The sequence below is a fragment of the Cucumis melo genome, chromosome 1 (genome assembly GCF_025177605.1).
Source record: "Cucumis melo cultivar AY chromosome 1, USDA_Cmelo_AY_1.0, whole genome shotgun sequence".
Taxonomy (NCBI): Eukaryota; Viridiplantae; Streptophyta; class Magnoliopsida; order Cucurbitales; family Cucurbitaceae; genus Cucumis; species Cucumis melo.
Genome location: NC_066857.1, coordinates 3,541,127 through 3,568,225, shown reverse-complemented (window position 1 = coordinate 3,568,225; position 27,099 = coordinate 3,541,127). Strand labels below are relative to the sequence as shown.

The 27,099-nt window shown below is 34.6% G+C and overlaps 4 protein-coding genes across 4 annotated transcripts; 1 reads left to right on the top strand and 3 right to left on the bottom strand.

The window, feature by feature from the left end:
• Positions 1-1,175: 1,175 nt before the first annotated feature.
• Positions 1,176-6,709, bottom strand: LOC103495648 (uncharacterized). The gene is made up of 17 exons (XM_008457274.3): positions 6,317-6,709; positions 6,138-6,227; positions 5,931-6,042; positions 5,526-5,553; positions 5,303-5,401; positions 5,133-5,199; positions 5,014-5,048; positions 4,842-4,916; positions 4,575-4,670; positions 3,768-3,831; positions 3,624-3,677; positions 3,274-3,359; positions 3,109-3,169; positions 2,958-3,022; positions 2,670-2,775; positions 1,960-2,048; positions 1,176-1,710 (listed from the first exon to the last, which is right to left on the bottom strand). Exons 1-17 carry the CDS (start codon positions 6,380-6,382, stop codon positions 1,548-1,550), a joined length of 1,356 nt encoding a protein of 451 aa, XP_008455496.1. The 5' UTR covers positions 6,383-6,709; the 3' UTR covers positions 1,176-1,547.
• A 731-nt stretch (positions 6,710-7,440) lies between these two features.
• On the bottom strand, positions 7,441-15,848 carry LOC103495645 (26S proteasome non-ATPase regulatory subunit 2 homolog A). Its single transcript, XM_008457272.3, has 25 exons — positions 15,505-15,848; positions 15,124-15,224; positions 14,820-14,940; positions 14,662-14,721; positions 14,395-14,462; positions 14,214-14,256; positions 13,952-14,017; positions 13,788-13,826; positions 13,603-13,685; positions 12,777-12,891; positions 12,559-12,633; positions 11,945-12,103; positions 10,902-11,009; positions 10,723-10,827; positions 10,503-10,643; positions 10,323-10,427; positions 9,748-9,969; positions 9,478-9,591; positions 9,184-9,399; positions 8,812-8,871; positions 8,615-8,728; positions 8,434-8,519; positions 8,238-8,346; positions 7,967-8,145; positions 7,441-7,884 (listed from the first exon to the last, which is right to left on the bottom strand). Exons 1-25 carry the CDS (start codon positions 15,628-15,630, stop codon positions 7,809-7,811), a joined length of 2,691 nt encoding a protein of 896 aa, XP_008455494.1. The 5' UTR covers positions 15,631-15,848; the 3' UTR covers positions 7,441-7,808.
• Positions 15,849-18,177: 2,329 nt separating this feature from the next.
• On the bottom strand, positions 18,178-19,583 carry LOC103495646 (protein E6-like). The gene has a single exon (XM_008457273.3). The coding sequence runs from the start codon at positions 19,199-19,201 to the stop codon at positions 18,449-18,451; it is 753 nt and encodes a 250-aa protein (XP_008455495.1). The 5' UTR covers positions 19,202-19,583; the 3' UTR covers positions 18,178-18,448.
• Positions 19,584-23,876: 4,293 nt separating this feature from the next.
• Positions 23,877-25,948, top strand: LOC103495642 (uncharacterized). Its single transcript, XM_008457268.3, has 3 exons — positions 23,877-24,238; positions 24,470-24,885; positions 25,344-25,948. Exons 1-3 carry the CDS (start codon positions 24,074-24,076, stop codon positions 25,780-25,782), a joined length of 1,020 nt encoding a protein of 339 aa, XP_008455490.1. The 5' UTR covers positions 23,877-24,073; the 3' UTR covers positions 25,783-25,948.
• The last annotated feature ends 1,151 nt before the right edge of the window (positions 25,949-27,099 follow it).

Sequence of the window (27,099 nt, the reverse complement as noted above, 5' to 3'; positions counted from 1 at the left end):
AAGCATTCTGCATAGTGACTTTCACCCCTGGGGATACCTCAAGTTTCCATATAGTTTTCTATAAAGGTTTCCATCTAACGAGAGCAGACCCCCATCTCGGAAGATACCTCCCTAAAAAAACTACAAGTTTATATGTGCTCTTCACCATGAAAACGTCTTTTGAGTCATACTCCCAAATAATTTCATCGTCTACCTGACAACCTCTGACAAGGATACTCGAGATATTCATTGCATCACTTTGGAGAAAATTTTTGAAGACAGAGCTTATTGCACTCCCCATTAGTGAACAAATCATAAACCTGTTAAGAACCAAGACTTCTATTGTTACCTATATTATTCTCAACCCTCACCACAAAGCCAATGGTCCGTGTGGATGTAGGCTCCTATTGTTAAGTCCGTTTGTATAAGCATAGTCATGAGGTGAATTTGTTTTATGAACAGCTTTTTAGAAAGTTAGAAAATTGTTACTATTAACTTAGATTCTCATAGTAAAGTCATTTTTTTGCATTATTTAATTTGTCATGATTACTTCTGACTAAAATAGAATTCTTTAAAATAACTAAGAAATCAAATATGAGAAAAATAAGTGCAAAATTACTATGCTATTCTATGTTTAACTACCTCAACTAAGAAAAATTAAGGTAAAAATGACATTCCTCTTATTAACTTTAATTCATCATAGAAGTTTGAGATCAAACATTGATTTGAATTTTTTACTTTTCTTGTGAAAGTTTAGGATTTCTTTTCTTCTTTTTTTTTTCTTTCTTATCGAAAGTATAAAATTTATGGATATCAACTAAACTTTGTATAGATCATGAATCCACTATGATATACAAAATGATTACGGGATATAGATATTGTCGAAAATTAGAAAACTGGTTTGTAGTCTAGATTCCATAAACTTTGAAAGTTTTGGGAATTTAACAAAATCTTTAACGTTTGAATCCACATTATACGTATTATTAAACTGATGCACGAACATCTATTAGTGATGAAGTATATAATTCAAATCTTCCTACAATTATTCTCAAATCAACTCACTGCCCCCCGAAATGCATAACATAACTTTAATGAACTGAATTTCTCTAATTGTGTAAAAGCCTATCTTCGTTTTAAATGAGCAAAGACAATGAAATAATTGTTTCAGAGATAGAAATAAAGGTTAATATAAAGACTACGAAACAATATAAGCACATTTGAATCCTACTAAAATTTGGAAGTACAATTGAAATTACTGAAGTGTCACACGATATCAAAATCTGCTGATCTGTATAATGTGTATCGATCTTTTATAAATAGTTAAATAACATTTGAACTAAAATATTATAAGCTTTAACAAATTCATGAAGCTAAACTAAAACAATCAAGAATTTGTACAACACCGCAAAATTTCAATTCCTTCTCTCATTCATGATTCTTCAACTCAACTGTCAGTCGAAGTAGTCATGAGACGGAATCTATGAAAGGTTTCCACACGTATTGGTGCCTCAAAGTGTTTCACCACCAGCCAAGGAACGTCCCTTCTCCCCTCTTGTTTCAAACTTAGTTTACTCAACTTCTTTGATAATTCTTCTCCTACGGAGAGGCACAGTCGAAATGCTCCCAGGAGTGCTGTGAGCTTTCCTCCTTTCTTCTTTCCTTCTCTCGGCGTCCATAATCGTGCGTCGGAGTGCAGCGGCTTTGAATATCGGTTTCGGTAAGTGTCTATGCCTGTAGTGACAAATCCGAGTTCAAAGTTTTAAAATCCCTTTTTAATGCTACTGTTTCTTTATTGTTACAGCATATGAAACGGCAGTTAAGAACAAGAGACGGCAATGACGAATCCTCTTTCATAGTAAAAGAGAAACTGATTAAATGTGCGTGTGTATGCATACACATCAAACTTGGAGTCATGAAATTATAGGATGCAGATAGAGGCTGAACAAATAACAGTGCATGAAAATCGGACAAGAGTTTTACCTCACAATACGCTTAACCTCAGGAAGATGTTTATAACGATTCTTAACAGCCTCTTGATATTCATGTTTTCTTTTCTCCCGCGGAAGAAGCTGCAGAAAACATTAATTTAGAAGTAAATTGATGAATCCCAAATGTATTGAAAGATAAACGTAATGAAAAACAAGATAAACCCCATAAACTCATTTGCTAGATGTACTTGGACCCTCCCAATCTTGAGATCACCTTGCTGTATTTATAACCAAACTTCTCTAACAACTTAACTAATTGCCAATATGCACTTAATACACCCCATCATAAATCAAAATCAAAGCTCTAAACGGTTAAAACAAAGGATCCAATCAACTGTTATTGTAAACATTAACCATTTCACCGTAGAGAACTATGGAATACTATCGCTTTAGACTACCATCCTTATCCACCTAATTAGGCCTTATAATTTTCATGTAAGCTCGTACAAAATAAAGTTGATCAAAAACTTCTGAAAATAGAAAAGAGTATGTTTTGGAATATATACGGACGTATTTTATGCTATCAAGAGAGAACTTGTAAAATAAAAATAGGGTGTAAACATTGACGTATTCATTATCCAGCTCGTTATGCTATCAAAAGAGAACTTGTAAAATAAAAATAGGGTGTAAACATTGACGTATTCATTATCCAGCTCGAGCAAGTGCAGATACGTAGCAAAAATACAGAGAGATGATTCTTACGACTCCTAATTGTTCAGATGCTTTGGCTTTCCAAAGCCGAAGGTTGGTGTCATCACTCCCTGATATCACATAACTTGCATCAGAGCTGAACCTGACGCAGAACACCCTAAAAATCCAAAAAGGATGCAGTAACATCAGCAAAAAAGAAACGATCATTATTCGTGTTTGAGCATTCACCAATCACTTTAAACGTATTGTAATCAATGGTACATCGGAAGGCTTCAATCAAATGATAAACCTACAAAACAAATAATGAACTTGAATAGAAGGCTAGAATAATGGTGCAACCTTTGCATTCTTTTGGTATGATAAATCTCACGGCTGTGGCCCCCGTTATATGGAAAGATTCTTATCTGCAAAATTAGTTACATGATAAGTTAAAAACATTACCTGAAAAATAAGATAAAAAATGTTGAACATAACCAGGGTTGGAACTCACAGTTCTATCATATGAGCCAGTAACAAATTCTCGACCACTTGGTGAAAAATCAATATCCATTCTGAAAGAAAAAGCTAAATCTTAACACGAGTTTTACTAAAGATTGAAGATAAGGAGTGGCACTATTTAATTCTTATAAACCAAAATAACAAGTTTGTATCATACACTGCAGATACATGATCTCTGTGCACACATTTTGCCTCATCAAGTTTCCTAGAATCATAGCTATAACAGTTGCAATCTTCATTTGCCTGGAAAGAATAAAGTAAGAGGAATCATTCTGAAGGGAACCAAGAGCAATCGTAAAATATACCAGATGGTTAAAAGAATGACGAGAACATAAAAAGTTAAACTACTTATAAAATTTAATGAGGCATGCTCTAAACTATTATACATGTTAGAACAAAGAAGTATTTGACTGTTATATTGACTGCATTATGATAAAAGCAACAAAGCCAAAAAGCTAAGACAACATCAAGCAATATGAAATCTTAAAGCTCCATTCATGTGCTTACAGCAGTGAAGTTCATTGGCTCCCTTGGATTCCAACAAATAGAATTTGTTTTTGTCTGTCACAAGAAAGGTACCCATAAGAATACATGAAACGAAACAAAAGATTTCAAAGAAGTAACTCTTTCGACTAACTGCCACCATCATACCCTCATAATTACTTTCCTCGCTGGGGATGACATGCGCAAATCATACAATGCAATACTTCGATCACTGCAAGACGAAAAAAAAATAGCATAGAGGGTTAAAGTACTCCCATCATATGAAGATGAAAATGAAGTGATCAGCAACACAGAAAATTCTACTGGATTAAATACCATTACTAGTTCCATATTGCCCTTTTCACTCTTTTTCTTTTTTTTTTTTTTTTTCCCTTTGATAGAGCTAGTTCAATTCACACTACTTCATGTACAAAGATTTATTACATATATTTAATCACCACCAAACTCCTGTCATCCATAATATCAGATGTTCGTTTACCTCGGTGTAAAAAACAGAGGGAAAAAAATCGAATATTTCCATGAATGCCCATAGGAACTATTTACTAAAACATAAACAATTTATTTGAATCAAATATTCACAGTTCCCTGTCATGGCGAAGTAGGATAAAGATAATGTCATAGTAGCCCAAGTAACTTTCACTCCGACCACAAAAAAAAAAAAAAAAAAAAAAAAAAAAAAAAGAGAAGAAGAAGAAGAGCAAAGAACCTACAGAACCTATTAGCTCAAATTTTGTTTACGGTCCAAAACTTGACGCAACAAAATGAGGGGGGAGGGGGTTGGAAATAGTGGAAGGACAGATCTTGTACAACAGAAAAATGCATAACATGCATTGACCATTATTTTTTTGTTTTAGTTCAAATTGTGCAAGGTTCAAAGATCCACCCATCGACCTATGCTCAAATTGATATGTATGGACCATTAGCAAGTAAACTAGCATTTGAGATCATGCATACCTAGCTGATGTTGCCAGGACATTGGGTTCCCCAGGATTAAAACGAACAGAGATAACTGAGTCTGTTCCCCACTCATAACTGCTCACTGGTTGAGACCTACAAAAAAATATAAAAAAAAATAACTTCAATATATAATAAGGAAAAGAAAGTGCCATGTGAAATGAATGGCGATGAATACCGGTTGTGATCCCAGATATCAAATTGAGCACCAGCAGAATATATAATAACGAAAAGAAAGTGCCAAGTGAAATGAATGGTGATGAATACCTGTTGTGATCCCAGATATCTAATTGAGCACCAGCAGTAGCAAAAAGATTTCCATCCCACTGATGATCAACAGCCCTATAATCAGAAACTAAGGGTTTAAAATTCAAAAAGACCTTTAAATAAGAAGAAGCAAAAGAAAGGGTTATACCATTGTCTAAAATTAGTAGCTTACCAGAAAGCATTCTTCCAGACATAAACTGCCAGAGGCTGAACGCATGGTTTTCATAAGGTTAGTTGGGAATAATACAGATAACTCAAGCATTACAACACATGGATAATTCAAGTACACACCTCAGATGCATTATTTGAAGTCTCATATGAATTCAGAGTGGGAAATGGAACATTCCATAGCCTGACACTAAAAACAACAAACAAGAAAAATTTGGTCCCAAGTAAAAATTTATTAAAGACTTAACATTCTACGATGAATAGAAGAATATATATACAGAATTGGGCCTTACGTGCAATCTGTCCCGCATGATATCAAGATGCGTCCATCAGTAGATGCAGTCAAACCTCGAACGGCACCTTGATGTCCAGGAAACTGACAAACAGTTCGCCTATAATGTATGTGGGTCAGCATTTCTTTTCAGATTTTTAATTGCAGCCTAATTTGGGTCAAGCTTGTTGACCACTATAAAAACAAAACTGCATAGAACAAAAGGTTAAAAGACATCATTTTACCTGTTTGCAATATCCCACAGACGAATATCTGTAAACATAAAAATCAATTATTGATGGAGATATAAAACAACAAAAATGCAAGACAAATTAATATCATTGTTTTAATGCAACAAGAGTATTGCAGTACTATTTACTGAAGGGAGACTACATCAAATTAAAATGAAGAAAAAATAAAGCTATTGCAAATTAAGTAAAAAAATCTAGAACATAAACACCCAACAACAGTACAACTATAAATGGTTACCGGAACAGCACAAGAATTAAAACACACAAACACACAAAGAAGTAAATTTCCCAAAAACTTCCAACCAAACTTCTGTGAACTTACAAAAAACAGAGGAAGAAATTATAAGGAAGAAAAAACTAACAATTTTAACCTAGCAGCTGAATCATTGAATAATTTACCTCCATCCATCGAACCGGAAAATATCCCTTTCAAGTGATTAGGATTCTTCGCCATACATGAAACGGCGTCCATATGCCCATCCATTGCTCCTATAAATGGTTTTGCAAACATCTAAAACATAGAAAACATAAGAATCTTTACTAATTGATTGAAAACTTTCCCAATGACTCAGCAACTTGAAATAATATTTCAAATCACAACATTACCTTGTCCAATTTCGCGGCATTAACAGCACGGACATACTCAACCGCCTTCTCTTGCGGACGGAGACTGGGGTCGAAGTTCCGAAAGACCCTCTAATTGAAGCAATACAAAGTCAATACGTGAAGCAAGAAAGAAATTGAACCGTAAATAAACAAATAAATAAATCCCGCCAGTTAATCACCTGGAGGTCATGGCTTCGTTCACGAGTGAATTCATCAGTGGAGCGGGATATCACCTTGACCTTCATTGTTGAGTAAAACCCTAACTAGGGAGAGAGAGGAGAAGGAGAACCGAGGTTGAAGAAGAAGTTAAACCCTACACTGATGGGCCAAATTAAGAACCATCGGTTCGGTTTGTGAACCGAACCAACCTACTCCGGTTCAGAACGGTGGGTCAGTTTAAACCGATTTTGAAGCGGTGGCGAAAATGGAGGCTTTCGGAAGAAAAATACGATGGTTGAACGGTGAAGATGAAGGTTTGGGGAATTGGAGAGAACCTGGCCGTGAACGTGGAGGCGAAGAGGAGCAGCTGAAGACGAAGAACTTCGTGGAGGAGATGAACGGAAGCTGAAGATGGCCGTGCAGCTGGCGGTTCGATTCGTGGGTTTTGTCCTACTTTTGAACACTCTTAATTACAGTTCTGCCCCTGGCCCGGTATATATGGATGTACGGCTAATTTTCAATTTTTTGATTTTTTTTTGGCTATTTAGTTCAAAATGGTATAGCATTGAATTATTTATTATAATCAAAGACCTTGATTATAATATTCTAATAACAAATATTATGACAAAAAATATCTCTAATAGTAATATTAATGATAGGAAATAATAATTAAAAAGGCTAACCGTTATGGATACTAAATTGAACTTTATGTTTAATATGGAACTCGCTAAAACCTTTCACTATTTTTTCAAAAAATTGTTGATTATGAAGAACTTTTTAATACAAAAGTGAATATTTAACAACTTATTTTTACGTAAATAAATCCAAAAGCTCAAACATTCTCTCAATCTAAACTTGCATAAAATTTAGATTGAAATATGGTATTTTAAGAAGAAACTAAAATGATGTAGTATATTTGTTTTTAGTTTTTGTTTCGTTGAAGTGCGTTAAATTTTAAATTCTCTTTAAAAAGAGAATTTGGACAGCAAAACTAGCCAGTAAATCATTTTATCCCACCAAAAGAAAGCTGAAATACAAGCGGCCAGAGAAGGCTAACTAAAACGAAACTTAGGTTCGTAATATTGGCATAAACTTGGTCATTCAATCTCCTTGTGCTTAAAAATAATAGTCAAAAGGCCCAAAAGCAATAAAAAGATTGATAAAATTTTATATCATGCCAAGGTGGGACAATCAACATCGAAGTTGCATCAAATTAGACTAAGCAAATAGAGATTCTATTCCCAAAAAAAATCAAATACAAAAAGATCCCGAGTCAATGGGAACTAAATAAGAACACCATGAAAACATTAATTAGATCAATTCAAGCACATTTTTCCGAACTCATGGCTGTTCATCAAAACTAACAACGCACTGCTCGGATGAGATTAAGATGGCCATAACTAAACTCGAACCCCGCATCCTGCATCATGTTTTTTGCCGTCCAGCAACATGCTGGTTAGAATTGATATCAATCAGCAGTGATTTAACCATTCCTCTAATTACAATGGCTTGCTACTGTTCCTCTCTATATTCTGGGTTCTCTTGTAAAACAACGAATCCTTCTAGGATTGGCGAAAGAGGAATGTACCTGAACAAACATAAGCTAAAGTTAGCTCAGGATTAATCAAAGTCGAAGAGAGTTACACAAACAATAAGGCAAAATCTAGTACTTCTCAGTTGCCAGTTCTGCCCTGTCACCAGCAGCAAGAAGAACTGGGGTTGAGTGAGTTTGAAAACCAGTGATTGTCTTTGGCCGACCCGCCTGTCCAACGACATCAACAGCTTGACCCACCCGAACAGGTACTGAGAGAGGCTTAAGATTCTCATCCACAGTCAACAGCATTCTCGGCTGTCAGACATCATATTTGAAAGTCAGAACGCTGCAAATCAATATAAAACTAGAAGACAGAATAACAAGAGTTAACAACCACCAACACTGACCTGCATTGCCAAGACAAGGTAGTAGAGAACATAATGATATTTCCCCAGGATAATGGCTTTCATGTCAAGACATGCATGCAACGTAATTATTAATCCTGCAAGCGCAGTCCTGCAATGAAAAACAAGACAGTAGATCATAAAACAACTTCCAGAAGATAAAGTAAAAGAACAAGGATTCTCCAAAGCAGTCACTAACGGTGCCAATAAGAATCGGTCAGAATGATAAGGATTCAGAGTTAACAGGCCCTTCCCCAAATGTACAAGCCCTTGGGCAATCCTGACCTGCAAACGTTTACAAGGTGAAGGGATCAGACACTCATTATTCCTACAACGTAGAAAGAGAACTCCAAAATAGAAAATTTCATAAGCATCATTACACAGAAAAGAAGGCTTGCGTCTTTGTAGTAATAACTCGAAAGATTTCGAAGCATGCCAGCTATTCTTGCATTATTGGTTCCCGCACCAATCAAACCCAAGGAGATCACTGCTGCCTGTGACATCCATTTAAGAATTGTGACGTTGAATCTCAACAATATTAATGTAGACATAAAAATAAACAAAGCTTTGCTCTCACCATTGCTACTTCCGAATCCGTATCATGACTCAGTCTGCTTAACGTGTCCATAACATTAACCTGGTCAAATTATCCAATCATACGGTTAAATTTTCCATGAAAACGTCCGCATTCAAAACCAACTCACCAAAAAACTTCGCTTGGCTTGGTGTAGCCTCCCTATTAGTAGTAGAAATTTGTGTTGACTTCTCTATATTAGGACGTTGGAGTGTTTATATATGAGTATTTGCAACATGCTTTAAACCTTGGTACCATACTGCTAACTGTTTTCATTAAACTATAAAGCGCTTGAAAACTTTTTTGCATAGTTTGGAAATTAAACAATAGATTGAAACATAACAGGTTCTTGGTCAAAGAACAAATCACACTGACCTTGGGGTTTGAAATACAAAGGAGGCCGAGAGCCAAGGGAACAGCACGACGGATATTTTGCTCTCCATACTGCAAAAGATGCTCTAATGAACGAATTGCCATCTCCAAACCTAATTCTTCGGCCATTGCCACCATTGCAATTCCAAGCACAGCAGCTCCTTGGTGGGTTTCACCCTTCTCAAGATGTTGAGAACAATGACCAAGAAGGTTTTGAACCTGAATGGGTGAGAAACAGACAACTCAGTTTAATTCTTGCTGCAATGTATTTATAAATTGATAAACAAAGCTGCATACCTTAAGTACATTCCCAGTTCCAGCATATGCACAGGAGAGCAATGTCATATCACAATATTTTCTGATTTTCTCGTTAAATGTCTTGGAAACCTCAGCTGTGGCCTCCACACTTTCCTGTTATGACCAACAGAAGGGAGTTACAGAGGAAGAGCCTCAATTTCCTCAAAATGCATGATCCCCAAAACCTCAGTTCAAGGTCAATTCTTAAAAGACAAGAAAACAATCATAAATTATAACAGATAATGTATTCACATTCGACTGCTGGCATACCTGCTTTCCAAGGTACAGAAGACCAAGGCTAAGTGGTAGAAGGCGACCTAGAGCATCCCCCAATTCATTCTCATGTCGATCCATTAATGTAAATATAATTGCTTGAGCAACCTCCTCATTGCAGGAGCCAAGATATATTAAGCCCAACGAGAGTGAAGTGAATGCAATCACATCAAGTGAAGCTCTTGAATCATTTAATATAGGGGTCAGTTTTCGACGTAGCTGAAAGAACATACAATGAAAAATATCGATTAGATGTGAAAAAAATAATTGACCTGCGGCAACACACTGATACAGTAGAGTGTCTTGTATATTTTAACCAAAGACAAACTTTTCCTTGATAAATGAAAAGGAAGAAAAAACTTCCAATATACAAACACCCAATTAATGTCGGGACAAAAAGAAAAGGACATAAGAACCTGAAAAGAAATCAAACAAAATACGAAACCAAAGCACCACTGACGGTGGTAAAATTCCCAAAAGCACCACTGGCACGGTCAGTGGTAAAAAATGTAGTTTCCAAAAGGCTAATTCATTCATTAAACCAAAAAACAGAAAGAAGAAAGATGGGCAACCTGCTCATTTTGAGTTCCAGCATATGTAATTCCCAAACCCATTATTGCACCTATACGAGTCGATGCATCTTCTTTGTCAACATATTCTATTAGAAGTGCTAATGCCTGCAAAGATGGATGACAAGGTTAAGAAAATTGAAGTGGTTCCAACGTTCTACACAATAAAGAAGTAGCACTCACAGGATCACAATCATTCTTGATAGCACAATTGACAATACCAACTCCCAGCAATGCACCAGCAACAACGTGGTTATCGTTGCTGTGCAAAAATTTGTCAATTTGAGAAAGTCCAGCATCCACATCCCAAAGCAAAATCATACCCTGTAGTTAAGATGAAAAATGATAAGACAACCAGATGCTAATCAAAATGGAAAGACAAATATTATAAATGATAACTTACCAAACTTGCTGCAGCGCTCATCTTCCCGTGTTCTTTGTTCTTAAATAACCAGTTTCCCGTAGAAGCACCACTGGATGCATCTGGTGTAACTGTCATTAACTTATCCTGGAATGACAATAACAAATGATAAGCCAAGATAATATGCCATTTCCTGTGCATATCAATTGAACAGCTTCTACCTGACCAAAGCCAGCATTCACAAAAGCATTAACAAAGGTAGCAGCTAAATTTTGACGAGCAGAATCAACACTTGCACCAGCACTAGCCCTGCCATCAAGCAAATGTGCCTGAAATATTTCATGGATGGAAATCAGTACAATGAGAACATGAATGTAACACTTGTGAATAACAAAAACAATTAAAAGAAAAGAAATATATAAAATTTTGTGCTTTGGATCAGAATAAAACTGACTGTCTTCAGACTCTCAAATGGGTCACAGAAAACAACAAAACTGAAAAAAATATCATACTATATGAAAACAAGCTAAACCACCTCAAACAATGTAAAGGATATCGAAGTAATGAACAAGCAGCTGTCAGATACTCAACAACTAAGGAACATTAAAAGCTAAACCGCATTGTGTACAGATCAAACAGCCATCTACAAATTGACCTTAAAGAGATAAACAATCTTAACATAGCTCCCTAAAGAATCAGGAGTGCTATACATTTGAAATAATTATCATAACTTTTTTTTAAAAGAATTCGCCAAAGAAACTAACATCAGTGTATTGTGGGGAATGAAGATCATCTGCATCGTCACTCCTTTAAAAGGAATAAAATACACTTAACAGGAAAAGAAATAACCATCTAAAATTATGAAAAATTACATGAAGAAAGAGTACAAACTAAGCGACATGCAATGTCTTAATTATCCTTGATTACAATTAACCTTACGTTAACTCAGAAGAAAGGGCTGCTAACAGCAACTCCTCACACAAAAACAACAGAATTACTGTACTTCCTTTTGTGATCTTGTACAAATTATGACTTATAATCGGAGTGCCCTCCACAAGTCTTTATGAAGTATTTAGTAGCTTTTTAATCAACCTACACACGGTTTCCTTCGTTAACTACTTTGTGGCATGAGTTTCTTCTTCCCTTGATCTTTTAGGCCATTCTGTCCTTTTGAAAATATTGTTTATTATCCTAAGGAAATGAAGAAAAATATTCCAAGGATTGTGTTTTCTTTCAAAGACTATCTCAAAGAGAATACCCATACCTTATAGATGTCTTCTGGAGATTTAGGCTCCATGACCTCAATGTCACGAGCCAGGGTGAGATAACCTTCACTTAGTTTGGAATTATTGATAATTTCCTGCAATGCCTCTCTATCATCGTCATCTGCACACATCTCCTCATCAAGCTCAAAACAAGTGCCCTGTGCGAAATGAAATTGAATGTAAAAAAGAAATTTGAGAAAAAGTTCTTTAGTGGAACAAAATGAATAGATAATAGTTGGTCACTGAAGAACTGGTCATGTCAAGCATTCATTAATCATAAATGCTGTATCTCACAAAATAATCCAGTAACCAGTCTATGATGGTAGATGGTGATACATATGCACCATAATGTATTATACAATCTTGTACCCCACCCAACCATCTCTTCAAGCCCAAAGGAATCAAATTCAAGGCAATACGGCTAAAACTACTACACAATTATGACATTGGATTCACATTCTAAGCATTTTACCCAAAACCAATACATCAATTTTGTATAAGATACAAAATAAAATCGGAAACAAAATGCCTAACATTAATGCATCAGAAAATAGATCCAATGAATCGATATTAAATTGGATAAGAATTAAAATATGGATTGTTCAAAAGTTACCTGTCGAGCAAGTATGTACGAAAATTGCTTTTTACGCTGCAAATCATCACAGGATTGATAGATCTGCCTGACATACTGACAACAGGCATATTAAATTGTTAGAAACACAAACATAGGTGGTTTTTGACAAAGTTCAATGGTTAAGTAGTAAAAATATACTAGTTACATAAAAATTGGAGAAGAGCAAAAGTTCTAAGGTAATAAATGGGGGGGAAAACCTCCAAGTTGTGGAGAAACAAAGCAATCTGAAGCGCATTGGTATACTCTTCAAATTTTAGATATATCATATATGCAATGTCCAAAGCGAGCATGTCATCAGGTCCAGGTAGATATCTGTGATTTTAGCTGAGTTAAATATCATAATCAAGGCAATTCATTCAAGAAAAGGAAAAGAAAAAGGAAAAAGCAACACTAATGGAGGTTATAAGTTTGCATACAGGTTATAAGTTCGCAAATAAATAATAAGCATATACTATTGACTTCTTAATGGAAAATCTAGCCTTATCAAGAAAATATCATAGAATACAGGAATGCATACAAGACCAACAAAATAAGTTAAAAAATTAACCGAGCTCTAATCTAAAATAATTGAGCTTACTAGACAATTAAACCAATTGAGAGCAACACCAAAACCTATTAAACCTTAGACAAACCAAGCCTCTCTCACAACCACTAAACCCGTCTAAACATCCTCCCCTCCAAAGAAAAAAACAGAAAAAGCCACAGGACCTGTTCAAAATTGAAAAAGGTCTAACAGGAGGTAACATATTTATTCATTGTCATAATATAATACATCAACATTCAACTCCTAAATAGGTAAACCATTTTCTTTAGAAGAATGGTAAAACATAAATAAATCAGTCTCCTCGCTTCACAACCGTACACATAATTGATAACACATTACACTCGTCCATCATATACAGAGAACCGAAACAAGTTAAAGAACACAACAATTCGTATCAGACAATAATTCCTATAATATAGAAAACTGAAGGAAGTGCATTTATATGAATTACAAGAATTCAAAAAAATGATCTTGCATACTTGGCTGAACTAGTAAGATAGATACAGGTCCTTTTGAAATTTGTGCTGTCAACATGCTCAACTAACAGATCAAGATCTTCAACCTGATATAAGTCAATTGGATAATTCAGTCAGTCATACCCTATTCCTCACCCCCACCCCCCAAAAAATAACAATAATAACAATAATAGAAAATAGTGTCTCACCTCCATAAGTAGATCAACAGCTTCAGGCTCGGCATTGTGCTGAAGATCAATAAAATTAATTAGAGGCGTTGCTAAAAGTATGGCCTTATCTACAGAAAACTATGGCTTCGTGTCTAAAGAAGGTTCAAACAAAGTTTATCAACCGTCTTATTATATAAACATACTTTCATGTGAAAAGCAACAATTTCTTGAACAAGTTCCATCAGATCATCAATGGGAGCCTCTTCACCCTGAAACAAAGGAAAAAGAAAAGGAAAGCAGAAGTAAGTACACCTCCTCTATAGTAGAAAAATATTAAATGCAGAATCAGTTTATTGAAATTCACCAAGCACAGAGACAGCATGCATATTTATGTTATAATCTCTAAATTAGATCAGAAAAGAAGAAAAGTGAAGTTATTGCATATTGTAATAGAACTGCCATTACCTGTCGCTTGGTGTATTCTTGAGCAATCTCTCCAGCCAAGTTCCTGAGGTAACAATATCATTAAAAATCAACGAGAATAATAAAGATACTACCTTCTAAAATATTTCTAACGAGTGCCACTCTGACCAGGAAAAAAAAGATATTTAGTAGCACTGGAATGTTGTACTAACCATACGCTCACCTTACATACTCATGACCCCATGAACCAATATCACCTTCTGAACCTAATAATCTGTATTTCAGGCTTTCCTGAGAAAGATTCGCAAGCAATGATTTATATGTAAGTGCAATTGCAAATGGATATGTAATAGAGCTAGAATAAGACATAAGCATAAGAGCATAAGACACAAAGACATCAAAAGCAAAGAAAATGCTCCATACACCTGATATTAAAACAAAGAAACGAAAGAAACATATTGCGATCAAATATTATGGAAAGCGGACAAACCCGTTCTCCCTCTGCAGACATTGTCAGTGCCAATACTGATAGAATGTCCGCCATGTATTTCTGCAATTTAGAAGCAAGTAGAGTTACAATTTTTAGAAAAACTGAATCAATAATGAGAAACACATTAAAAATTGAGGGGCCATAATCAAGAAGACCACCTTTAAATCTGTGTCTGCCATTGTTTCATAATAAGCTTTCAAGGTTCCATAATGTGGGCGAAGGAATTTTAGAGGCTTTGGAACAGAAGTCATAGAGCTCGTGGAGGTTCGGATTTCCTGCCTAGAATTAAAAATTCTCAAATAAATTCAAAAAATGAAAGCCCGAAAAAAATATACACTCTACATAAACCTATTCAACCCGACAGGCCTATCTATATCATAATTGTAAACCTCCACGCTCAGTGTACAATACCTATAAAGTAACAGTTTCTGTATTAACTGAATTATAAATAAAAATGCCAACCTCATACTCTCAAGGGCAACTTTCTGCAACCCAGGATCGGGGTCTTGAACTCTCTCCACGTACAACTCCAACTGTTGCTTCAAGGCCAGATCCTCCTCCGACTGTACAACAAATAACCCATATCAGATCAATACCCAACTGACTACAGGAAACACAAGAGACACATGAACTAATCTATGCATTCCCCTTGGCTTCAATTTGTAGTACGAATTAACCTCATACAAGTACAGAAACGACTTAAGCTAACCTGAGTAGACAAATTTCAAAGTACACCAAAAAAAGTTTACACCAAACCCACCATCCGTCGATTTTCAATTTCGGTTTTTCTGATTTCCTGGAAATCAAACAGCACTAACTAGTGAAGAATTGAATGAAACATACCAGATCCTCTTCCTTCTTCTCATCCTTCTTCTTGGGGTCCTTCGCTGGGACCTTCAAAGTGGCCTCCTCACGCTGGGAGTTGTTACTAGCACCGCCGCCAGCAGAGCCATTGGGGTCGCGCGCCATTGAGCAGAGAAGAAGATTAGCAGAATCAAAACCCTCGAATGAAATGGCAAAATGAAGGAGACGAGAACAGGGAGTGAAGTAAAATCAGTAAGAGGAATGGAAATAGAAGAAATTGACCCGAATGATATAGGGATTGTGTATGTTCTTCTGCCGAAGAAAATAAGCGAAAGGGAATTGCTTTTCCTTTTCCTCCTGAGCAAGAAACTTGAAACTGGGGTGTATTAGGGGGTTTTCTCCGCGCTTGAATCGGGTCGGGTTAGTTATATTCGATCGTGTGAGTTAATGGACTTTTCTGTGGACTTTGAACGGGCCCAATCTTGCAACATAGCCCAAACTAGATAGACCCGAATAATTCTTGAGTGCGCCTCTTTTATTGGGCTTCGACAAATGAAGCCCATAAAATCATTGTCCTAGACAATGTGTTGGATAATTAATATTACATTTTACTATATGTCCTTCTCATTTAATTATGGCTAAATCGATATTAAAGAGAAGCAATTACTTTCATATACTACCATATGTATTTAGTATCAAAATGCCATATATTACTTCCTGGATATCTATATTGTCACATATTTTGAAAATGATAACGCGTAATGTCTATGTAATCCATCTTATGTTTGTCAAATTACCTATAAATAATAACATTTTTATGGTTTTTATAAGAGATATATATATTAGTAAATTTTTCTGATATCTATATTTTAAGTATACCTCGTTTCTATAACAATCTATATTTCTTTGCTTTTGGAAAACTTGAGTTCAATATCCATTAAATTTACTAACAACTCTCTTGGAAGTTGTTACTTTTTATTGTCGATATTTTAAGTAATATATATTTTAGTTTTAAAAAATAGATCTAACTAATATAACATAATATACTTATATTTCCAAATGTTTTTAATCTTTATTTAATATAAAAAGTATTGTTTTCATAATTTACATGTTTTTTATTACATAATTAGAAAACAATTTTAATGGACGTAATTCAAATGGTTGATCAATACACGTATATTTTACTAAAAAAATCAAATGTAGAGTTGAATTATATTTAGATCGGTAAACTTTTAAGTATTCCTTTAATCATGAGGTAAGCAAAACAAAAAGGAAAATGAAGTTAGGGCCACCGAAATAAATTTATTGGAATCTTCCTTGTTACGGCTAAAGCTAACAAGAAAGTTGAAAAAGGGACCCCTCTAATTATATAAATGTATGTGTGCCTACTAATACAACACTATCATAGCTACTTTATCATAAGGTTGTCCATTTCTTAGACTAACGATGTTCATCATTTTCTTTTTTTTGTTTAGTTGAACATAGATAACATTTACTTCCTTCTTTTATTTCTATTAGACATTTTAGTGATATGAATCGAAATTATTTTAGAACCAATCAAGCCAAGGGGACCAAGTTTGTATGAACAGAAGCGGACCTAACTAACTTGATTTCGAGCTTGAGGAGGTAATTCTCAAATTCTGTTTTCCTTTCCAAAGCCGATAGATAGAGATTAAAAATCTTATCTTCTTAATTAATTTGTTGGTTAGGAATTGGAAATTTCGATTCACTTGAAATTTTGGGAGGTTGTTCTTTCATACAGATTAGAGACGTCATACAAAACGTCATATCAATCACATAGATGATAATAAATTCATGGATAAAGTAACACAAAACACACACAGGAGTGGTTAATCGAGTTCGATGATACAACACATACGTTTAGGAGCAATATGTGCAAGAAAGATAGTTTACTAACATAATCAAGTCAAGTGATTACAACATTGTACTTATCTATAATTAATCATGAATACGATGACAACCATAAAATCTAACTCGTCTAAACACCTAGTCTCCCCTAGATGTGAGACTCCTTTTATCCTCTACTTATGCTCACCCTAAGTATATGAAGATCAATGAAGTAGACTTAGACTCACCATAAGTATGCGAGACTCCCTCTCACTCGAGGTTATCTTTCCTTCTTCTTCTTGTGAACTCCCTTCAATTGAGTAACTTAAACTCCTCTGTTTGAGAACTTCATTCTCGTGAGAATGTGCCTTAAGATTCCTTTAAGACAGAGAAATTCTTCTCGAATGATTTGACTTTAAAGTTGTATATTGGTTCACACATTCTTATGCAATATCAGTAGAAATAACTCACGAAATTTGTCACCACACTTATTAAAGAAAAACTCAAGTCTTCACACACAACAAACAGTCAAAAGTCGACTAACAAAACTCTATTAACAAACTCACAAAACACATGTGCGACAACTTTGACAAGGAAAAAAAATATCATCAAAATAAATAGACAGAGCACCAAAAAGAACAACCTAATAGCTTCTAATTTTTGTTATAGGGGAACTTAGACAAATATATTTAGAGTAACATTAAAGAACTAATTAATAGCTTCTATTTTTTGTTCTTCCACAAATTGAGGATGCCAACCGGTTCGACCGGCAGGATTTAAATTCTAATAAAATTTGACATGAACCAACTCGGTTTCTCAATCCAATTTTCTCTGTTATGAACAAATTACATTTAAACTTGTAAATTCATAAAGTAGTTTCACAATTTCATTCATATGAAGTTTTGTAAACAAACATAAACATTGAATAATTAATCTATAAAATCTCATAATGGAATTTATTTCCAAAATGGAAACACCATGTTTTTTCTTCCCTACATTCAAATCACATCCAAGAACAACATATTCACTCAAGTTGTGCAAAAACAACCACAACTCAAACGTAAACACACAACATATAAAGAAAAAACCTCCATATATAAATTTAAGTTAAACCCTAAAATCTCCCTTCTCTTCATCAAGGAAGCAATCCCTCACTCCTCTCATACTCCTCCATTGAATCGAACTCGTACTTCGGATACTTCTTCTTACTTCCATACGATCCATTTTCTTCGTCATTCTTCGAGTTAATATCATGAAAATACCTTCCATTCTCCATGAATCTGGTATCGCTCATCCCTTGCTGCTCTGTCGGTTCGAATCGGCTCCTCCTGTAGCCGCCGTCTTCAAAATTGCTCTGGTACTGGTAATTTCTACCCTCATTGTTATTGTTCTCGTACTCGGAATTTCTGTACTCGTTGTGGTTCTCGTACTCGGAATTTCTAAACCCATTGTTGTACTCATAGTTCTTGTTCTGGTACTGCTCCTCGTCATCTCTCGTTTGAACAAAATTGTTCATCGGAAACTCAGATTTACGATTCGTCTCGTCCTGATCGCCTTCTCCTCCGAGAATCTCCTCTTCCACGTCGGTAATCGTCCGAGGGTTTTCATCGGTGTCGGGATCACTGCCGTATAGACCGTAAGCATTCTGCGATTCATCGAAGAATGGCGCGGGAGCCGGTGTCGGTGCTAGAGATGGAGAAGTCTCAGGCGGAACAGAGAGCGGCGCCGGGGAAAGAGTGTTGGGAACAACCTCCTCGTGATCTGTATGGATGAATTTACTGAAGAATTTGTTGACTCTAGCTTCAGTTTGAACAGAGGAGAGAAGGAGGAGGAAGAAGAAGGAGAGATGGTTAAAGTTGAAAGTAGTGGAAGCTGAAGCTGCTGCCATTGGCGCTACTGAGGCAAAAACAAAAAATGGTATGAAAATGGGAAGGATTGTAATGGGTGAATTTATATAAAAAGAGAGAAAAAGGGGTTGATGGGAACTTTGGATTTGTTGTTTGTGTGATTATGGAGGCGATGAATTATGCGTGGATTGAGGGAATTAGATGAAGAAGGAGAAGAAGAAGAAGAAGAAGAAGAAGAAGAAGAAGAAGGTGGTGTGGGACAGTGGAAAACATAATGGTAATGGAAAGATATAGTGCACGCTGACGCTGCATGTGCAACGCACTTGAATGTCCACTATTATGGGCGCACCTAATTTTTCTTCCCTAAAACTAAATACATTTCCATATTATTAATTCCAATTCTACCTTTCTAACTTTTAAATTTAGTATACATTACCACTTTCATCTTTGTATTTAATTCAAATACTATTTTTGGTTACATACTTCCAAGTACTCTTTACCATTATAATCCCAACTAAATAAAAAAAAAAATGCTATTCAAAGATCCGATTCTCTATATTTTTTACTTTTTACATTCCCCATTGTATTTCAAATATAATGATATTAATAACTCACCTCTTGTTTTAAACTTCCTTTTAGTGTTTATTATCGTTTGGTCTCTTGAAAATGAATGTACCAATGTGATGACGTGTAGCAAGTAGCTATAACAAACATTTTGAAAGTACAAAGATACAAATTGAAAGAAAGTTGAAAGCACAATGATTAAGATAAGGGAAATTGCATAAGATGACAAAAAAAAATTTAGAGAAAAATAGTCCCTATTGATGGCTATCAAACGTTATTGGAGGACACATTGATTCTATTTTCATAATTTTTTTTTTTTTTTGTTATTTTTGAAAAAGCCCTTTAAGATAATATTTAAAGCTTGTGTTTATTTGGTCTCTTCATTTCATAAATATGTTAATATGTTTTTAGGAACTTATAGGTTTGATTTCTGCATTGATAAATTATTGAAACTTAAATGTTGAGTGAGTCTTTAATTTGTTATTTTTAAATTCACAAATACATTGGACACTTAATAAAAAGTTTAGGCTACATAGATAAAAACAAAAACAAATTATTATTTTCCACTATATTCGAAGACATTTCTTGTTTTAATTTAAAATTTTAATATTCGAATTCAAAAGTTGGATTGTGGATTTGAAAAGGCAAAAAGTGTATCTCATGTTCACAATTGTTTAAAACAAAATTTGAAACAAAAAAAGAAAAAAAAAACCAAATTGGTTATTTCAAGTGTTGTTTTTGGAAATCTTTTTTAGAAAAATATGTATAACAACACATATTTTAATTATTTTGTTTTATTATTTTTTTTTTTCTGAAAAACATTGAAACAAAAATGAGTTACATACCAAATAGATCCTTTAAAATTTTATCGACATAAATTTAAAGTTTATGTCTAATATACTTAGGCTAGTTTTTCAAAATTTTGAAAAAGTTAAAAGGGTTTATTAAATACATAGTAACAAAAGTTCAAAGTTTGTTTATTTTTATGACACATTACTATGGCCTATGAAGTTTGCAAATTTTGAGAAATAGTTTAAAAAGATTTCTAGCGTTATTATCTTTCATTCCGCTCAATCTTTTTGGTTCTACTTCCCTCGTCCTCATACGCTCCACTTTATAGTTAAAACACACATTTCTCCATTTTCACTGGGATCAGCAACTTCATTCCCATAGCAAAGTTATGTGATAATCTAGGAATGACAAGGTCACTTTGTTGTTGAATCGAACAAAAATGGATAGTTTTTATAAACCTACTTAGTAAAATTTTGTATATAAAACTAAAAATATACATAAAAGAAATAGAATAAGAAGAGGAGGAAAAAAGAAGATAAAATTAGGAAATCTTCCACAGTCAAAAGGTACCATTTTGTTTTTCCTTTAGTGGTCGTTAGAATTATAGTGTAAACACTCCTTTTTGCTTTTCCATGCATATATTTAAAGACATTGGTTTAGAACATCGAGCCAAATTACCAACAATACCCTTTATCTACTTTAAAATCATCCTACCAATTTACTAAAATCACTTTTTCTTCATATAATGCTAAAACGAGTCGTACTATTTACAAGTTATAACAAAAACCATTTAATTCCTTTTTGCTCACACAGATGACAATAAAAAGTCTGTTATTGAAAGAAATTGATGCAAGTTTTATCATTGATAGAAGTTAGTAGTAATATACTAATAGTTATTAATAGTTTTTTTACCTTTGAGAATTTTCTTCTTTTAAATAATGATGATATGACAACGAGGAAATTAATATGAAACAATTTCTTTCTTTTGTTTTTGAATTTGTAAGGGCGTGTTTGGGGTGAGGTTTTAGAGGGAAAAGGATTAGGAAATTGGGCCAAACCGTGTTTGGCCCAAGGAATATGATAAATAATTCTAATCCCTAAATAACCCTATCTTATCCTATTTTTACTTTCTTACAACCCTACATTACCCTACCTAAATAACCCAATCTAAATTCTATTATTATTTTTTAAATTACTACAATCATAATCCTTCCCCCAAACACATATTACTATAACACTACTATTATAATCTCTCCCTCAAACACATACTATTATAATACTACCTTTTATATTTTTTCCCCCCAACACATATTATCATAACACTAGGATTATCATAATCCTAGGATTATTATAATCCTTTTCCTCCCTAACTCTTTCTCTCCTCCAAACGCACCCTAAATGTTTATTTATTTTTTTATCTTTAAAATGCTTGTTTTTGTCATTAAAGTTTACTGTTAGAAGCGATGAAAAACATATTCAACATTTGTGTTTTATGATTTATAAAACATATTTGATAAATAAATTTTAATATTTCATATTAATGATATAAACCAATAACTCACAACTCGAAATATAAGAGTTATATTTGAAACTAAAGTTTAGGTATTTCGATAAATTGACTGACCATGTACACCAATTAGGAGAGTATATGACATATACTACTACTTCTCAGGTGGTTTAAATTTCTATTTTCACATTTATTATGGATGAAATTAAAAAAAAAAAAAAACCCAATAAATAAATGAACACACAATAAAAAGCCTTGAATTTCAATTAGTTTTGGTAAAAAGTAAGAAGGAAGAAAAGAAAGAAAGATATGATTGAAATGGAAGGAAGATTTGGGAAGTGATGTTGAACAAATTGTTAAAGTAAAGTTGAAGAAAATATGGATTTAGGGATCCATGGCGTAATCATAGGAACTAACATCGACAGCTTTGCTTTTTCTAACTGTTTGTGTTGGCTTTTCATTGATGGGTTAAACAAACTCTTTGACTTTTACCTCTCTCTCTCTCTGTATGTATTTGAATTCAAATCTCCACTTTTTTTAGCTTTGAAAATAAAAAGGAAAAGTTTGGTGGAGTAGGAGAGAGAACAATGTCGCCTCTCACTTTGGGCTTTGGGCTTTGGGCCTGCAATGCTTATATGTTATTTGGGTTGGGTTGGCCCGGTTGCATGCCCCAAGGTTTGGAAGGTGGAAACTAAACCCCATTTGTTGGACTCGAATGAGTCGTTTAAACCAAAGTCGAAGCCCAATCGTTGAAATTTAGAAACAAATTAGTAATTGTATAATGTAACACTTTTACTTCATTATACTTTCATAACTAAATCTAAAGTTTTCTAAGTATGCAACAATTTAGTATCCATTTTTTTTTTCAAACTCTAATAAACTATTCATGTTGCTTGTATTTACAGCAAATTTGACAAGAGGGAGAGGGAAAAAAAATAAAAGCATGTAAAAAATAGTAAAATTTTAAATCCCTAAATTCATTGGTGCAATGTGAAAAATAAAATACAAGAAACATTAAAACAATTACTCTTTCTTTGTCATTTCTAAATTGCTTGAACTTGTCTTTCTCTACGTTAACTTCCAATATCATGATCAACATGGGAATCTTTCGTGTAAAAAAAAGAAAAGAACTATAAAATTGTATATAAAAGAGTTATTAAGAAAAACGCTGAAACTAAAAAAAAGTCAATGAAACCACTATTGTTTTTCCATAAACTATAGGTTTGCTTTTTGTTGGTTTTGAATATTGCGTGATCATTCTTCACTTCACTTCTTTTTCTTATTCTTTGTGATTTATTATTCTTCTCTTCATATTATTATTTTTCTTTCTTCATATTTTCACTTCTTCTTGTTTGCGATTTATTTATTTCCTCTTCCAGAATTTTTTATTTTTTCCTCATCTCTCATCTTCTCCTTTTCTTTTTGGTACAAGATCGTTTAGATGGACTATAAAATTTGGTACAATATCGTTTATACCAGGTATATGGGTACAAGATAATTTAGGTTGGGTATGACGGACAAGGGTACAAGATCGTGTACTTATCGTTTACATTTGGTATGAAGATCATTAAGAGTGAATACAATATCTTTAAACTAGGTACAATGATACAAAATCAATTAAACTTGCTACAAAGGTACAAGATCGTTTAGAATGAGTACAAGATCGTTTGGACTGGGTACAAAACCATTTTGTAATCGATTAAATTGTGAAGTATTTTCGTTATCTTACATTGTGGACTTGTTGATTTTTTCCTTTTTCAAAATTGTCATAAAAAATAACTACAACCAAATTTACAAAATAAAATAATAGAATATATATATATAATGAGAGAGGAATAAATAAATAAATAAATAAACCCTAATTTTTGTAATGAAAAAAAGAACCCTAAAGTTTGGTTTTTGAAAGGAAGGTTGTTGAAGAAGATAATTTCTGGAACTTTCTACGGGGTGCTCAATCGAACCAATAGTGTTTTTCTTCTTCTTTGCCCAAAATCCCTTTGAAGAACACCATCGGAAGAAGAAGGGACTAACGAGGGATAGTGAAGGGGAGATGGGAATCGACTATTACAAGGTTTTACAAGTTGATCGCAATGCCAAAGATGATGATTTGAAGAAGGCTTACAGGAAGCTCGCCATGAAATGGCATCCCGATAAGAACCCAAATAACAAGAAAGAAGCGGAAGCCAAATTCAAGCAGATCTCTGAAGCTTACGAGGTTCGTCTTTCATCACTTTCCCCCTCTCTTATCTGAATAAAAATCTCACGACTTTGTTGAGATCGATCCATCAGATTCTTGCACTTGACTGCGTTGAAATTGACATGGGGTTTGCCTGTTATGTCTTATATCGAATATCAAGATTTATGGAATTCGTTTTTCATTTCTTGGATTTTTCGATTACCTCATGTTAGATTTGGTTCTGTGGTTCTGTTTGAATGTTGCATTTAGGTTCTTAGCGACCCCCAGAAGAAAGAAATTTATGATCAATACGGTGAAGAGGGTTTAAAGGGTCAGGTGCCGCCACCTGATGCTGGTGGCCCTGGTGGAGGAGCTTCCTTCTTTTCCACCGGCGACCGGTCATCAACATTTAGATTCAATCCTCGAAATGCTGAAGATATTTACGCGGAATTTTTTGGGTCTTCGAACCCTTTTGGAGGAATGGGAGGGGGACCAAGGTTTTCAAGTAGCATTTTTGGTGATGATATATTTACTTCTTTTAGAGAAAGTGGGGGAGGATCCATGAACCAAGCGTCTTCTCGTAAAGCTGCTCCAATTGAGAATAGATTGCCTTGTAGCCTTGAAGATTTGTACAAAGGAACTACCAAGAAAATGAAAATATCTAGAGAAGTTTCAGACACGACCGGGTAATCATCTTTCTTTTGCTGTACTTATGCAGATTTGATTGCATGCAACTTGTTTGCTCGAACTAGTTTTAAAGTATCGTCCTTTAATTATCAAAATGACTGTTCTTTGATATGTAATTTGTGGTCTTCAGCTCCAAGAACTCTACCATTTACTCTGGATTGTTGTCATTCGCCCTCTTTAATATTTGGTCTTATGGATGAGTTTGGCTAGTTGTCTGTTACGGTTGCAAACAGGGTGAAATTTTGTTTCTTGCTATGTAGGAAAAGGAACTTTGTTCATTAGATGCAATATATGTATGTGGGGGTCATGAAGCATGTAGGATAGCTTCCAAATTTAGTTTCTTTTGTGGATTCAGTGCTTGTTTGAAGCTGCATGTTTCCCCCTCTTATTCTCTCTATACACACTCATCCATCTCTCCCCCCCCTCTCTCTCTCTCACATACACTCCTTTTGAACAGGAAGATTGTAACAGTGGAAGAGATCTTAACAATTGATATAAAACCAGGTTGGAAGAAGGGAACAAAGATCACATTTCCTGAGAAAGGGAATGAGCAGCCTAATGTAATACCTGCAGATCTTGTTTTCATAATTGATGAGAAACCACACAGTGTGTTCACTCGTGACGGGAACGACCTAATTGTCACCCAGAAGATATCGCTAGCCGAGGCATTGACTGGTTACACTGTCCATCTCACCACCTTGGATGGGAGAAGTCTAACGATCCCAATCAACAATGTGGTAAATCCAAGTTACGAGGAGGTTGTCCCAAGAGAAGGAATGCCTATGCAGAAAGATCCAACAAAGAAGGGGAGCTTGAGAATTAAATTTAATATCAAGTTCCCATCAAGGCTGACTACAGAGCAGAAGGCTGGGATCAAGAAACTCTTGGGTCAGTAATATTATGATTTGTTGGTTTGGTTTTCTGTAATCAACCCAGGAACCACTCATTGCGAATACAATACAGTGTTTGAAAATTTTGCTAAAATGGGCCCATCTTGTTTTTGTATTTAAGGAATTCATTCACTTTATCTCCGTAAATATATTTCCTTAGAGCAACATCAAATGAATTCTTTAGCCATGCAGTAATTTATTTTCTACCTAAAATAGGTGAATGCTTGCCAACATTTGTATCAAGATTCAAACGTTGGAGTGCTCAGGTTATGAGAATTCTGAACTTCTATAGATCTGTTTTTATTTATTTCATAGTATACCTATTGAAAAGAGTGCGAAGTACATTCATTGTGGAGGCGATAATAAAGCTATTAAGTAGAAGTTGACCGAGTGTAATCAATGACAAAGTATTTTCCCTTTTTAGGGGAAGTCATTTCTCATTAATCAAAGTTGTGCAAGATATGTACAATGATACTGCATTAGTTCTAAGGTACCTATCAACTTCCTATCAAGACCGTGGGCAGAACACAGCCTAATTTTTTGAATCCTGTTTTAGACTTTTAGTAGGTGTAATCTGAGGAGGCAGATTGTATAACTTCTGATACCATGCTATCCTATAAATTATTTTCTTCATTGTGCTCCCCATTCATATACTGTTCAACGTTACCCTTCTCTCCATCTTCGGAAAGGTCATACTCATTGCCTTCTCCGTCCATGGTGTGTACCCCTCTCTCCATCTCCATCAGAGAGATCATGTTCTATGTTTTTATCCATTTCATAACTTTGACAAGCTGGTGGATAGTCAGCTTGTTGGCATTGAGTATGGTCATCTACCGGCATATCGTCATATTCAGCTCCGACAATGCCATCTGTGGAAAGCAACCTATCAGAGCTGCTTGGACTTCCATCACTTTGTTGAAACATCCTAATGCTTCACTCTTTCCTTCTTCTCGCAGAGATGTTTATTTCAGCTGCAGGGCTTGTGGATACGAATTGAACTCCAGCTCTATTAACTGCAACACATCAACCATTAGCTCTAAATATGGTAAATCGATAAAGCGAGGGATCATATCATTTCTAAACATCGACAAAAGCAAATTTAAGCAGGTTGATTAACTTCAATGTGTGCCTCATTTCTCAAAGAACTCTTGGGGCCTATTTAGAATCAAACTACTATGTTGGAAGTGTGGAAACTATATTGGAAATGCTCACACTAACCATACTTCTTCCACAAGCATGAAATATGAAGTAAAAATTCGTGCTTTACAGCTTCATCTTTCAACAAATTCGAGCCATCAGTTGTTTAAACAAGGGCAAGAACAA

What these genes read in the sequence shown, in the direction of transcription:
- LOC103495648 (XM_008457274.3), bottom strand. Translation starts at nt 6,382, where the DNA reads ATGAAGGTCAAGGTGATATCCCGCTCCACTGATGAATTCACTCGTGAA. An exon ending in TTCCGGTTCGATGGATGGAG is followed by an intron (nt 5,554 to 5,930) that starts GTAAATTATTCA and finishes TTATGTTTACAG; the next exon opens with ATATTCGTCTGTGGGATATT. An exon ending in AGAGATCATGTATCTGCAGT is followed by an intron (nt 3,170 to 3,273) that starts GTATGATACAAA and finishes TTTTTCTTTCAG; the next exon opens with AATGGATATTGATTTTTCAC.
- LOC103495645 (XM_008457272.3), bottom strand. Translation starts at nt 15,630, where the DNA reads ATGGCGCGCGACCCCAATGGCTCTGCTGGCGGCGGTGCTAGTAACAAC. An exon ending in GAACTGGGAATGTACTTAAG is followed by an intron (nt 9,400 to 9,477) that starts GTATGCAGCTTT and finishes TCACCCATTCAG; the next exon opens with GTTCAAAACCTTCTTGGTCA. An exon ending in ACGCAAGCCTTCTTTTCTGT is followed by an intron (nt 8,520 to 8,614) that starts GTAATGATGCTT and finishes AAACGTTTGCAG; the next exon opens with GTCAGGATTGCCCAAGGGCT.
- LOC103495646 (XM_008457273.3), bottom strand. Translation starts at nt 19,201, where the DNA reads ATGGCAGCAGCTTCAGCTTCCACTACTTTCAACTTTAACCATCTCTCC.
- LOC103495642 (XM_008457268.3), top strand. Translation starts at nt 24,074, where the DNA reads ATGGGAATCGACTATTACAAGGTTTTACAAGTTGATCGCAATGCCAAA. An exon ending in AGATCTCTGAAGCTTACGAG is followed by an intron (nt 24,239 to 24,469) that starts GTTCGTCTTTCA and finishes TGTTGCATTTAG; the next exon opens with GTTCTTAGCGACCCCCAGAA. An exon ending in GAAGTTTCAGACACGACCGG is followed by an intron (nt 24,886 to 25,343) that starts GTAATCATCTTT and finishes CCTTTTGAACAG; the next exon opens with GAAGATTGTAACAGTGGAAG.